This window comes from Eptesicus fuscus, chromosome 23 (genome assembly GCF_027574615.1).
Source record: "Eptesicus fuscus isolate TK198812 chromosome 23, DD_ASM_mEF_20220401, whole genome shotgun sequence".
Classification (NCBI taxonomy): Eukaryota; Metazoa; Chordata; class Mammalia; order Chiroptera; family Vespertilionidae; genus Eptesicus; species Eptesicus fuscus.
The window spans coordinates 1,760,287-1,774,821 of NC_072495.1; the positions used below are offsets into that span (position 1 = coordinate 1,760,287).

The following is a 14,535-nucleotide window of genomic DNA, read 5'->3' on the forward strand; positions in this document are numbered from 1 at the left end:
AATCATAAAGGATCAAGAAAACGAACAGATGTCATTCTTGTAAATATTCACACACCCAGGGTAGATGTACCAAAACACATAAAGCAGATACTGATGAACCCAAAGGGAGAGATCAGCAGTAGGAGACTTTAACACCCATTGACATCAATGGAGAGATCATCCAGGCAGAAAACTGACAAGGAAACAGAGGCCTTAAATGACACATCAGACCAGATGGACTTAATTGAAATGTTTGGAACATTTCACCCCTAAGCAATAGAATATACATTCTTTTCCAAGTGCACATGAAACATTTTCCAGAAAAGACCACGTATTAGGCTACATAAATCAATTTAAGAAGATTAAAACCATATCAAGCATTTTCTCTAACCACAGTTATATGAAATAGAAAATCAATTAAAAGGAGAAAAGTGATAAACACACAAACACATGGAGACTAAATAACATGTTACTAAACCATGAATGGGTTAACAATGAGATCAAGGAAGAAATAAAAAGATACCTTGAGACAAATGAAAATGGAAACACAACAACTCAAAATTTATGGGATAGAGTGAAAGCAATCCTAAGAGGGAAATTCAAGCATTACAGGCCTACTTTAAGAAACAATAAAATTTCAAATATAAAATCTAAACTTACACCAAAAGGAAATGGAGAAAGAACAACAAAGAAAGCCCACAGTGAGTTGAAGAAAAAAAAAGTATAAAGCAGAATGAAAATAAACAAAATAGTATAAAGAAACAATACAAAAGATCAGTGAAACCAAGAACCGATTCTTTGAAAAGATAAACAAAATTGATAAACCTTTAGCCAGACTTAGCAAGAAAAAAGGAGAAAGGACCCAAATAAATAAAATCAGAAATGAAAAAGGAGAAGTAACACTGACATAACAGAAATTCAAAGGATTGTAAGAAAATATCATGAAAAACAACAAGCCAACAAATTAAACAATCTGGAAGAAATAGATAAATTCCTAAAAACATACAATCTTCCAAAACTAAAAAAAAAAAAATCTGAACAGCATAAATACAACTAATGAAATCAAAGCAGTAAAGCAGTAAATTAAAAACAAACAAACAAAACACTTTCAAGCAAAAAAGTCCTGGACCAGGTGGCTTCACAGGTAAATTTTACCAAAGGCTCATAAAAGAACTGACACCCATCTTTCTCAAACTATTCGAAAAAATTCAAGAGGGAAAACATCCAAGGTCATTGTGTGAGGCCAGCATTATTTTAATTCTAAAACCAGATAAAGACACCACAAAAAGGGAAATTACAGGCCAATATCCCAGATAAACATACATGCAAAATCCTCAACAAAATATTAGCACACCAAGTTCAGCAATCCTATCTAATAAAGAGGGAATATGCAAATTGACCGTCACACCATCACAAAGATGGCGGTGCCCAGAGTGGAGGCGGGGTTTCCGTAACACAGGATGGCTGCACCCACAATGGAGGCCGAGTTCCCCTAACAAGCCTTAAGGAGCAATCAGCAGGGACCTGAGGCTGTGTGGCCCTGGGCCAGGGCAGGGGATCTGAGCCTGTGCCCCCCACCCGGCAGGGCTTGACAGGGGACCTCAGGCCACACACCCCCACCCTGCATGGTGGGGCTTGACGGGGGACCTCAAGGTGCAACCCCTGCCCTGGTGCTGAGCCAGGGGACCTCAGGCCATGCCCCCTACCCCAGGCCAGGGGACCTGAGGCTGTGCCCCCCAACCAGGTGGGGCTTAACAGGGGACCTGAGGCTGTGCCCCCCGCCCAGCGGGGTGTGATAGGGGATCTCAGGCCACATCCCCTGCCTGGTGGGGCTTGACAGGGGACCTCAAGGCGTGCCCCCCACCCTGGTGCTGGGCGGGGAGACCTCAGGCCATGCCACCCGCCCTGGTGTCGGGCTGAGGGACCTCAGGTTGCACCCCCTGCCCTGGTGCTGGGCCGGGGGACCTGAGGGTACGCTGGGGGACCTAAGGCTGTGCCCCCCACCCTGCAGGGCTTGACAGGAGCCCCGAGGCTGCGCCCCCGCACCTGGCGGGGCTTGAGAAGGGTGGGGCTGGCCAGGTCTGGATCTTGCCCAATGGGGGTGGGGCTGGCTGGAGCTGGGTCTCGTGTGATTTTGAGGTGCTGTGGTTGGGTGGGGACTTGACTCTGGGTCCCGTGGCGTGCCCCAGACTCTGACAGGGGGAAGATTTTCATATACATTTTACTAATTTTCTTTCATCTCTGACACTTCTATTATAGAGAAAGGGCGAATAGCAATATTAAAATATTTCCTTCAATTAATCCCCTTTTAATGTGCATGAATTTCATGCACCGGGCCACTAGTACATTATAAAGATCATTTATTACTGGGATACAAGGTTGGCACAATATCCAAAAATCAATTAACATGTTATACCTCATAAACAAAATAAAAGATAAAAATCATATGGTCATATCAATAGATGCAGAAAAAAACATCAGATAAAATACAGCACCCATTTATTATAAAAATTCTCAGCAAAGTGGAAATAAAGGGAATGTTCCCAAAATAATAAAAGCCATATATGCCAAACCCACAGCTAACATCATACTCAACAGGAAAGGTAGCGTTTTACTTAAGACCAGGAAGAAGATGGGGCTATCCCCGATAACCACTCCCATTCAACACAGTCTCAGCAGTTCCAGGCACAACAATCAGATGAAGGAAAAGATAAAAGCCCCCCAAACTGAAAGGAAGAAGTAAAACTGTCATTATTGCAGATGACATGATACTGTATATACAGAATCCTAAAGATGCCCCCAAACTACTAGAACTGAGAAATGAACTGAGTAAATTAGCAGAAATTGGCTGCATTTTAATATACCAATAATGAACTGTCAGAAAGGGAAGTAAACAAACCCATTTACAATTGCATTAAAAATACCTATGAGTAAATTTAACCAAGTAGGAAAAAGACCTGTACTCAGAAAATTATGAGACACTGAAGAAAGAAACTGAAGAAGATCGAAATAAATGGGAGTAGGTACCATGCTCATGAATATGAAGAAATAACATCATTAAAATAAATATACATAGTACCCGAATAAATCTATTGATTCAATGCAATTTCAATTTAACACAATGGCATCTTTCACAGAACTAGAATAATTTTAAAATTTATATGAAACCATAAAAGACCTGTACTCAGAAAAAACTACAGGACACTGAAAAAAGAGATAGAGGAAGAGATAAACAGATGTAAGAACATACATGGATGCATGAAGAGATAAACAGATGTAAGAACATACATGGATGTATGAAGAGATAAACAGATGTAAGAACATACATGGATGTATGATTCATGGATTGGTAGAATCAACATCATTAAAATGTCCATACTACCCAAAGCAATCTATAGATTCAATGCAATCCCATTAAAATACCAATGGCATATTTCACAGACCTAGAACAAACTCTCCCAAAATTCATCTGGAATAAAAAAAGACCCCGAATAGCCACAGCAATCCTGAGAAAGAAGAACAAAGTAGGTGGGATCTCAATACCAGATATCAAGATGTATTACAAAGCCACTGTTCTCAAAACTGCCTGGTATTGGCACAAGAACAGACATATAGATCAATGGAACAGAATAGAGAATCCAGATATCAACCCAAACCACTATGCTCAATTAATATTTGACAAAGGAGGCATGAACATACAATGGAGTCAAGACAGTCTCTTCAATAAATGGTTTTGGGAAAATTGGACAGATACATGCAAAAAAATGAAACTAGACCACCAACTTACACCATACACAAAAATAAACTCAAAATGGATAAAGAACTTAAACATAAGATTGGAAACCACAAAAATACTAGAGGAATCCACAGGCAGCAAAATCTCAGACATATGCCGAAGCAATTTCTTCACTGATACAGCTCCTAGAGCAATGGAAACTAAAGAGAAAATAAACAAATGGGACTACATCAAAATAAAAAGCTTTCGCACAGCAAAAGAAAACAACAAGAAAGCCCACTGCATGGGAGAACATATTTGCCAATGTTATCACCAATAAGGATTTAACCTCCAACATCTACAGGGAACTCATACAACTTAAGAAAAGGAAGATAACCCAATCAAAAAATGGGCAATGGACCTAAATAAATAGAAGACATAAGGAAGGCCAAGAGACAACATGAAAACATGCTCAAAGTCACTAATCACTGAGAGATGCAAATCAAAATGACAATGTGGTACCATCTCACACCTGTCAGAATGGCTACCATCAACAAATCAACAAATGACAAGTACTGGCGAGAATGCGGAGAAAAGGAACCCTCGTGCACTGCTGGTGGGAATGCAGACTGGTGCAGCCACTGTGGAGAACAGTATAGAGTTTCCTTAAAAAAACTAAAAATGGAACTCTCATTTGACCCAGTGATCTCACTTCTAGGAATATATCCCAAGAAACTAGAAACACCAATCAGAAAGGATATATGCACCCCTATGTTCATAGTGGCACAATTCACCATAGCTAAGATTTGGAAACAACCTAGGTGCCCATCAGCAGTTGAGTGGATTAAAAAACTGTGGTACATCTACACAATGGAATACTACGCTGCAGTAAAAAAAGAAGCAACTCCTACCATTTGCAACAACATGGATGGAACTGGAGAGCATCATGCTAAGTGAAACAAGCCAGGCAGAGAAAGATAAATATCACATGATCTCACTCATTTGTGGAATATAATGAACACATAAACTGATGAACAAAAACAGATCCAGAGACAGAGAAGCATCGATCAGATCATCAAATCTCAGAGGGAAGGGAGGGGAGGGTGAGGGTAATGGGGGAGAGATCAACCAAAGGAATTGTATGCATGCATATAAGCCTAACCAATGGGCACAGACAACAGGGGGGTGAGGGCATGAGTGGAGGATTGGGGGGGGGGGTGGCAATGAGGCGAAAAGGACACATATGTAATACCTTAATCAATAAAGAAAAAAATTTAAAAAATATTACCAATCCAAATTCAGAATATATTTTAAACATCATATACCAAATCAAGTGGGATTTATTCCTGGGATGCAAGGTTGTTTCAATATCTGCAAATAATTAACATGCTACACCACAAAATAAAGTGAAAGATAAAAACCATATGACCAATATCAATAGATTCAGATAAAGCATTTTATAAAATGTAGCATCCACTTATGATAATAACTCTCAGAAAACTGGGATTAGAGGGAATATACTTCAATATAATCAAGGTCATCTATGAGAAACCCATAGCTATAATTTTTCTCAATGGTAAAAGCTAGAAGCATTCTCCTTAAGATCAGGAATAAGACAAGAATGTCCACTTTTACCATATTCATTCAACATATTATTGCCAGTCTTAGCCACAGCCAACATTCAAATTGGAAAAGAAGAAGTAAAGTCCCTGGATCCGGGTGAGGCCTCATGCACCTAGGCCTGGGTGAGGCCACGTGCCCCTGGGTCTGGGGGAGGCCAAGCGCGCCTGGGTCCGGGTGAGACCATGTGTCCCTGGATCCGGGTGAGGCCTCGTACACCTAAGCCCGGGTGAGGCCACGTGCCCCTGGGTCTGGGAGAGGCCAAGCATCCCTGGGTCCGGGTGAGACCATGTGTCCCTGGATCCGGGTGAGGCCTTGTGCACCTAGGCCCGGGTGAGGCCACGTGCCCCTGGGTCTGGGAGAGGTCAAGCGTCCCTGGGTCCGGGTGAGACCATGTGTCCCTGGATCCGGGTGAGGCCTCGTGCACCTAGGCCCAGGTGAGGCCACGTGCCCCTGGGGCTGGGAGAGGCCAAGCGTCCCTTGGTCCGGGTGAGACCATGTGTCCCTGGATCCGGGTGAGGCCTCGTGCACCTAGGCCCGGGTGAGGCCACGTGCCCCTGGGTCTGGGAGAGGCCAAGCGTCCCTGGGCCCGGGTGAGACCATGTGTCCCTGGATCCGGGTGAGGCCTTATGCACCTAGGCCCGGGTGAGGCCACGTGCCCCTGGGTCTGGGGGAGGCCAAGAGCACCTGGGTCCGGGTGAGACCATGTGTCCCTGGATCCGGGTGAGGCCTAATGCACCTAGGTCCAGGTGAGGCCACGTGCCCCTGGGTCTGAGAGAGGCCACGCACCCCTGGGTCCGGGCAAGACCATGTGTCCCTGGATCCGGGTGAGGCCTCGTGCACCTGGGCCCGGGTGAGGCCACGTGCCCCTGGGTCTGGGAGAGCCCAAGCGTCCCTGGGTCCGGGTGAGACCATGTGTCCCTAGATCCAGGTGAGGCCACGTGCCCCTTAGTCCGGGTGAAGCCATGCCCCTGGGTCCGGCCGAGACCAAACCAGAGGGAGTCGGACCTCCATTACCACCATTTGTCCACCACCCAGAGCTGAGGGGTCAGTGCTGACATGTACACATAAGGAACTGGTGGACATTGAAATTGGGTCTCAAAAGAACTGTTGGTCCAGAAAGAAACTCACTACAGACTGATTCATTTGCCTGTCAGTATAACTATTATTGCTCGTCTCACATTCAGTTCTCATAAGTATATATCTAATGACATATGATCTCGCTCATCTAGGGGAAATGATGAACAACATAGACTGAGGAACAAGAACAGAACCAGAAGCAAGGAGGCATCGATCGGACTATCGGGCCTCAGAGGGAGGATAGGGGAGGGTGGGGGGAGGGGGAGAGTTCAACCAAAGGACTTGTGTGCATGCATATGAGCCTATCCAACGGTTAAGTTCAACAGGGGGTTGGGGCATGCGTGGGGAGGGGGGGGGATGGGAATGGGGGGATGAGGACAAATATGTGACACCTTAATCAATAAAGAAATTTAAAAAAAATAAATAAATAAATATGATACTCCTGTACTATTGAAAAAAAAAAGAAGAAGTAAAACTGTCATTATTTGCAGATGACATAATAAATACTATATATAGAAAGTTCTAGATATTCCACCAAAAATATTAAAACTGGTAAATGAATTCAGTAAAGTAGCAGGATATAACATTAATATCTAGAAATCAGTTGTGATTTTATATACCAACAACTTACAATTGCATCATAAAAACTCACCTAGCTATAAATTTAACCAAGGAGGTAAAAAATCTGTACTTGGAGAATTATATGACATTGAAGAAAGCAACTGAAGAAGATACAAATAAATTAAGCGGTCATGATAGAAAAAAATAAAATCATTAAAATGTTTATACTACCAAAGCAATCTATAGACTCAATGCAATCCATATCAAAAATACCCATGGCATTTTCCACAGAACTAGAAATCCTAAAATTTATATTAAATCACAAAAGACCCTGAATAGCCCAAGTAATCCTGAGATAGAAGAACATAGTTGCAGGTATCAAGGTCCCTGATATAAAACTACTAGAGGCCCAGTGCATGAAATCTGTGCACCCGGGGGGGGGGGTCCCTCAGCCTGGCCTGCACCCTCTCCCAATCCAGGACCCCTCGGGGGATGTCTGACTGCTGGTTTAGGCCCGATCCCACCAGGAAGTTGGACATCCCTCATGCAATCCGGGACCACTGGCTCCTAACTGCTTGCCTGCCTCCCTGCCTGCCTGCCTGATCGCTCCTAACCACTCTGCATGCCTGCCTCATTGCCCCTAACCACTTGCCTGCCTGCCTCATCACCCCTAACCACTCTGCCTGCCTGCCTGATCGCCCAGAACCACCTCTGCCTGCCTGATCATCCCTAACTGCTCGCCTGCCTGCCTGATCACCCCTAACTGCCTCTGCCTTGGCCCCCGCTGCCGCGGCTTCATCCAGAAGGACGTCCAGAATGATGTCTAGAAGGTCGTTTGGCTGTCCAGTCTAATTAGCATATTACACTTTTATTATTATACATACTACAAACTATAGTCATCAAAACCGCATGATACTGGCATTAAACAGATACATAAATCAATGAAACAGACTAGAGAACCCAAAAATAAACCCATGTGCTATATGGTAAATTAATTTATGACAAAGTAGGCAAGAATATACAATGGGGTAAAAATAGTCTGTTTAATAAAGGGTGTTGGGGAAAATGGACAGATACATTGCAAAATGAAACTGTCCACTATCTTTCACCATATTCAAGAATAAAACCAAAATAGATTAAAGACTTAAATGTAAGATCAATACCATAAAACTCTAGAAGAAGCATAGGCAGTAAAACCTTTTATATTGCTCTGAGTAATAATTTTTTTGTATATTCTTCCTCGGCCAAGGGAAACAAAAGAAAAAACAAAAAAATGCAACTACATCCAACTAGAAGTTTCTGGACAACAAAGAGATTATCAATGAAACAAAAAGACAACCTACTTAGTTGGAGAAGATATTCAGCAATCATATATTCAATAAGGGTCTGTATAGAGATCTCATTCAACATCAGAAACACAAACAATTCGATTCAAAACCGGGCAGAGGAGTGAGCAGACACTTCTCCAAAGAGGATAAACAGATGGCCAAGGGATGCGTGACAGATGCTCAAGGTCACGAATCACTGGAGAGATGCAGATTAAACCACTAGGAGATATCCCCTCGTACTTGTCAAACGGCTGTCGTCACCGAATCACAAACAGTAAGTGTTGGCGAGGGTGTGGAGAGGGAACCCACGTGCACTTTGGTGTGACTGTAAATTGGTACAGCCTCTGGAAAAGAGTACGGATTTTCCTTTGAAAATTAAAAATAAAACTACCATGTAATCCAGAAATTCCACTTCTGTGTATTGGTCAAACAATCCCAAACGCTAATTCAAAAAGATGCAGGCTTCCCTAGGGCCGCTGCAGCATTCTCTACAATAGCCAAGCTGTGGAAACAACCGCAGTGTCCGCTGATAGAGAAACGGACACAGAAGTGGTGCCTCCACAGGATGCAATGGAATATAGTTGATCAAATAAGGAATGAAATCTTACCATTTGTGACAACAGAGATGGGCCTAGAAGTATTATATTAAGTGAACTATGTCAGACAGAGAAAGACAATCACCACATGATTTCACTTACATGTAGAAACTAAAAAAAAAAAATCAATGAACAAAGAAAGCAGAAACCAACTCACAGACACAGAGAACAAGCTGATGGCTGCCGGACAGGAGGGGTGTTTGGGGGCTGGTGAAAAGATTAAGAAATTAAGAAGTACAATTGGCAGTTACAAAATAGTCACAGGTTGTAACGTACAGGCAATCTATAGTATAAAGAGGTAATATGCAAATTAGGCCGGGACTCCGAAATGGGTCACAACCAGGCAGGCGGAGGTTGCGTGTGCAGGTGAGGCCCAGAGCGGAGATGGAGACAGAGGCAGGAGGGCCTGCCTGAGCCGGCGTGGTGGCTCGGGCGGCTCCGGAATGGACACAGGCACGGGGGCCAGGGGATGCTGCGAGTCAGGTGTGGGTCCAGGACCCCGTGGCTGGCCTCCCACAGTGCCGATCCAGCCTGACTCCCACGGCAGCTGGTGCTGCATGAGTCAGGCTTGGGTCCCAGCCCCCCGCAGGGTGCCTCCTCACACGGCAGGAGGCAGAGCACCTCCTTGTGCAATTTCAATCGTGCGCTGGGCCTCTAGTAATCCTATCTAATAAAGAGGGAATATGCTAATTGACCGTCACACCCTCACAAAGATGGTGGCGCCCACAGCCAATAAGGAGGGAATATGCTAATTGACTGCCATGCTCTCAAAGATGGCAACGCCCACAGCCACAAGATGGAGGCACCGTCTCCTCAGCCCTGCTGGGGTGCCTCCCTCTGGAGTCCCACAGTCTCCTCAGCCCCCCAGCCGCTCAGGGCCGGCCTGAGGCTCAGGTAACCAGGGCCGGCTGAGGCTTGCGCTGCCAGCACTGGCAGCAGCAGAGGTGTGATGGGGGCGTTGCCTTCCCCTGATCGCCGGGTCACCTCCTGCCCCTGAGGGCTCCTGGACTATGAGAGGGGGCAGGCCGGGCTGAGGGACCCGCCTCCAGTGCATGAATTTTCATGCACCGGGCCTCTAGTATTCTAATATCTATGTATGGTGTCAGGTGGGTGCAAGCCTTAGCGAGGGATCACATTGTAAGTTACATAAATGTCTAAGCCAGGGGTCCTCAAACTTTTTAAACAGGGGGCCAGTTCACTGTCCCTCAGACCGTTGGAGGGCCGGACTATAGTTTAAAAAAAAAACTGTGAACAAATTCCTATGCACACTGCACATATCTTATTTTGAAGTAAAAAAACAAAACGGCAAAAACACCCGCATGTGGCCCGCGGGCCGTAGTTTGAGGACGCCTGGTCTAAGCACTATGCCACACATCTGCAAGCAATGCAATATTGAATGTCAACTGTAACTAGTTTTCAATATCTGTAGGGCACTTGTTAAGATAAAATTAAATGTGTGAAGCACAGTTCCTGGCAGAGCAGGCACTGGCTAAACCACAGCTGCTGTGATGGGAGAAGATGCCCGTGCTCTCTCATGGCAAGGATCCAGTCGTGGTTATAACAAACCTGCAACAAAGGCCGCCTCGGGGGGAGCGTGTGTGCACTCTTCCCAAGTGGGCGGCGTTCTGAGATACAACTTTCTTTGGCAGTGTCTGCACTCTGCACCTTGCACTGTGCTAGACCGAGAACCCCAGAGAACCCTGGGAAATTGTCATGGTTGTCCAGGTGGGTGTGGTCCTGACTAGCAGGCTACAGCCCAGAGACTGGGCACACCTTCACCAACTCACTTTACCAACACAGCGCTGCGCAGAGATGTGCTCGTCATACACGTAGGTCTCCCTTCTGTCTGCCGCTGTTTTCTGCTATGACATAGACTTACCAAAACCCTGGCTGTCACTACAGGGAGGACTCAGATTCGAGGGCAAACAGATACAGGACATCTTCCAAGACACTTGTCCTCAATCCACTTCAAGATGCCACTGCTGATAACTTCAATCCTCAACGTGAGGTCATTCCTGGACCCACGTCTGCCCTCCTTCCAGACCCGTAGAACATTCCAGGGCCCAGCTGCCTCCAGTTGGCAGAATAATTGAGTGGACGGCCTGGGCTCTTTCTGATAAAAAGTCAAACAGCACATGTGGATCTGATGAGGGGTAAGTACTCATCCACAGGAGAGCGAGGTGGAGACACGGCACCCCAGTACCGTGACCGCCTGGCTCTGCTCCTCAGCTCAATCAGACTCAGTAGCCGCAGCCAGGGAACCGCCCTCCATGCTAACAGCTGGCCATGTTCTCTCTCTTTATTTCCAAAGAAATCTGTGGAATCAACAAGCCTCCAAGTCTATTTGAACTGAGACAAGCAAATGTGGATCATTTGTTTTGTGAGTTAGCAGATATAAGCTATTGTGAAAACTCACTAACTTCCTGATGAAAAGCAGTGAGTACTGTTTATAGTACTAACTAGAGGCCTGGTGCACAAAATTTGTGCACTTGGCGGGGGGGTCCCCTCAGCCCGGCCTGCACCCTCTCGCAGTCCAGGACCCCTTGGGGGATGTCTGCCTGCTGGCTTAGGCCTGCTCCCCATGAGCAATCGGACATCCCTCTCGCAGTCCGGGAGCCCTCACTCCTTACCGCCCGGCTCACTGCTCCTTAGCGCTGCCGCAGAAGCAGGAGCGGCTCCCACCACCACCGCTACACTCGCCAGCCGTCCGCCGGGCTTCTGGCTGAGCTGTGCTCCCCCTGTGGGAGTGCGCTGACCACCAGGGGGCAGCTTCTGCATTGAGCGTCTGCACCCTGGTGGTCAGTGCGCATCATAGCAACAGGGGGGTTCTGGTTGTTCAGCCGTAATGATCACTGAGGCTTTTATTAGATAGCTAGCTAGCTAGCTGCCGAGAGCTATCCTGTGAGTTCCAAGGGCTTTTACACGCATCGTTTCATTAACACGCCTGGATTTTTTATTTACGACACTCTGCTCAGGAGAGGACCAGCAGCAGCTACCAATTACTGACCGCAGGAGGGCAGGCCAGGTACCGGCAAGCTCCCGGCCTGGGTGACTTACACAGCGTCACGCTGAGGAGCTATTAGTCACATGTCATAGACGCAGCAGCTGAGGCCCAGAGTAATGACATGGGTTGTTCAATGTCCCACCACAAGTCACGGTTTAGCGAGGATCATTCCTTCGAGCACAGACACCCAGGGTCCCTGCTGGGGGTGCAGGCAGGAGGCTCCAGCGGCGGGGGGGTGGGGTGGGAGGGGTGGGGGGGGCAGGGGCAGCAGAGATGACTGCGTTTTCAGGCTTGAGCGGTTATTTCTTCTCCCACATTGTGAGAAGATGGAATTTATTATTCTCATCCACCACATATTCTGCCTTTTCCTTTCAATTATCAATATTTCTAAGAGCTAACTGCAAAACCCCTCTCCCAAGAAGTCATCTTTGATTAGCTCTGCTATTTAACCCTACTTTCCCGTCGTTTAACACAGCATTTGAGCAAATTTCCCACTAAAGGTGAAATTGAGGGCCGCTTCAACCTTAATTTCTTTTGCTTATTCCCAAAGTAGTTGTTCTTGAACAAGTCACTGCATCTTTTCAAAAAGGAGATAATATTTACTTTATAGTTTATTTCCAATTCTGACATTTCAATTCAATCTGTAAATGCTGCTATTATTTTTAATTTAAAATTGGTGAGTATTACTTTTCACTTGTTTTTTCTTGTTCTTTCCCTGGAAGCTCCTATGGAGGGAACACGCTTCATCGCCCCGCACCAGGGCCAGCACAGGGCTGCGGGCAGGTGCCGGTACCGGCTGCTGGAACCGCCTGCTCACCGGCGGGAGGCTCGGCGGTGTCCGATGGGCCCGGGGCTTCCGGGATGAACCTGTAGTCAGCTCTACACCTGCCTGTACACCTGGGCCAATGTAACACTATACGTCAGCTGTAATAACAAATAAAATATAACTTAAAGTTAAAGTAAGGACATTTTATAGAGGAAAAGTAAACGATTTAGTGGGCTCCTGTGTTCTAGGAAGTGACATGCACAAGGGGCGTGGCCATTAGCTGCGCTTAAGCCGCTCTCGGCGGGAAGCGGAAGGTGTGGGCGCGGCCTGTGCGGTCCAGGCGGAGCCCCTGGGGAGCCCCGGGGGAGCCCCGGGGAGCCCGGGGGAGCCCATGGGGAGCCCCGGGGAGCCCTGGGGAGCCCCTGGGGAGCCCCGGGGGAGCCCCGGACAAAGGCTCAGCCTCAATCGCCTGCAGCCTCGGGGCCTGTGTCCCAGGGAAAGGGCCTCGGCTGAGCCCCGGCCAGGGCCAGGGCGCAGCTCCCACCTCTCCGAGCGCCTTCCCGGGTTCAAACAGGTGAGCAGGGGCGGGAGCCAGGGCCCGGGAGTCGCAGGAGAGAGACGCCAAGTGGGGGGGAGGGGGGGGGCGTCCGAGGTCAGGCCGAGGTCAGGGTCGAGGAGGGGGTCCGAGGCCGCATGCACGTCCCAGCCCCGCACTCCGAGCCCCGCCCGTGCCCCGTGCGCACCCCTGCCAATGCGCACCCGGTCTTCACAGCGAAGCGGGGGATTGGCCGACTGGGGTCCCCTCTTCCTTTCTTTTTTATGTTTTCCCATTGACTTTTAGGGAGAGCGGAGGAGAGGGAGAGACAGACAGACAGACAGACAGACATGGATGTGAGGGAAGCACAGCGATGGGCTGCCCCTGCCCGCCCCGGCCAGAGCCGAGGTGCGCGCCCAGGACCGGACCGGACCGGAGCGGAGCCGGGCGGCCGGGCTCCCCCCTCGGAGCCCCCCCCCCCCCCGGGCGCCCCCCCCCCCCCGGGCCCACCTCGTAGTATCGGCCGTCGGCGTAGCAGCCGCAGCTGGGCGGCGGGATGCAGCTGCGGCCGTTGAGCACGAAGCCCGCGTCGCACTGGCAGCCCTCCACGCAGTAGTGGCCGCAGTCGCTCTTGAGGCGGATGGCGGCGCAGCGCGGCTGGCACACGCTCACGCAGCTCTCGTAGTGGCTGTGCGGCGGGCAGGTGACGGCTGCAAGGAACAAGGCGGGGCTCAGGCACCGGGCCGGACCGGGCCGGACCGGGCCGCTGGGGGGGAGGGCGCGCGCCCCTTCGCTTGGGGGAGCCTCCGGCTGGGATCGCTCCACAACGGGGGCTCCTCCCTGACCCGTCCTCTGCGGGCCTCCCACCTGCCCCCTCACCCGCCTCCCAGCACCTCCGCCCAGGCAGGCACCCCTCACCCCTGGGCACGCACTCTGCCCTCCCTTAGCACGCTGCCTCCCCTCAGCCCACCCGCACCCCCCTCTCCAGGTCTTCCTCAAGCCCCACTCAGCCCACCCCACCCGCACCCCCACTCAGCCCACCCCACCCGCACCCCCTCTCAGCGCTCCCATCCTAAGCCCAGCTTGTGAGTGGCGGGGCTCTGGCCCCTGGTTTTGGAGAAGGCAAAGGCAGGTGTGCGCAGACCCCGTCAGCTCTGCTCCGTGGGCTTCCCCCTGCAGGTGCTTTCATGGAAAGCGGTTAGGGTTCTGGCCAAGAGGGTGGCTCTGGAGCCAGATGGGAGAGACCAGGTCCCCAATCCGTAACATGCAGACGCCCCAAACCTGCTTCATGACGTGTGGGAAGGACTGAGCTCAGAGTGCTGGCCGGAGTGCCCAGTGTCAGCCAGTCATT

General features: G+C 48.8%; 1 protein-coding gene across 1 annotated transcript in view; it reads right to left on the reverse strand.

The window, feature by feature from the left end:
* The window catches only part of TECTA (tectorin alpha), a 108,844-nt gene that overhangs the window by 36,700 nt on the left and 57,609 nt on the right, over nt 1-14,535 (reverse strand). The window contains exon 12 of the mRNA XM_054712357.1: nt 13,695-13,894. Within this exon, the coding sequence (XP_054568332.1) occupies nt 13,695-13,894 (200 nt within the window). The remainder of the gene's footprint in view (nt 1-13,694; nt 13,895-14,535) is intronic.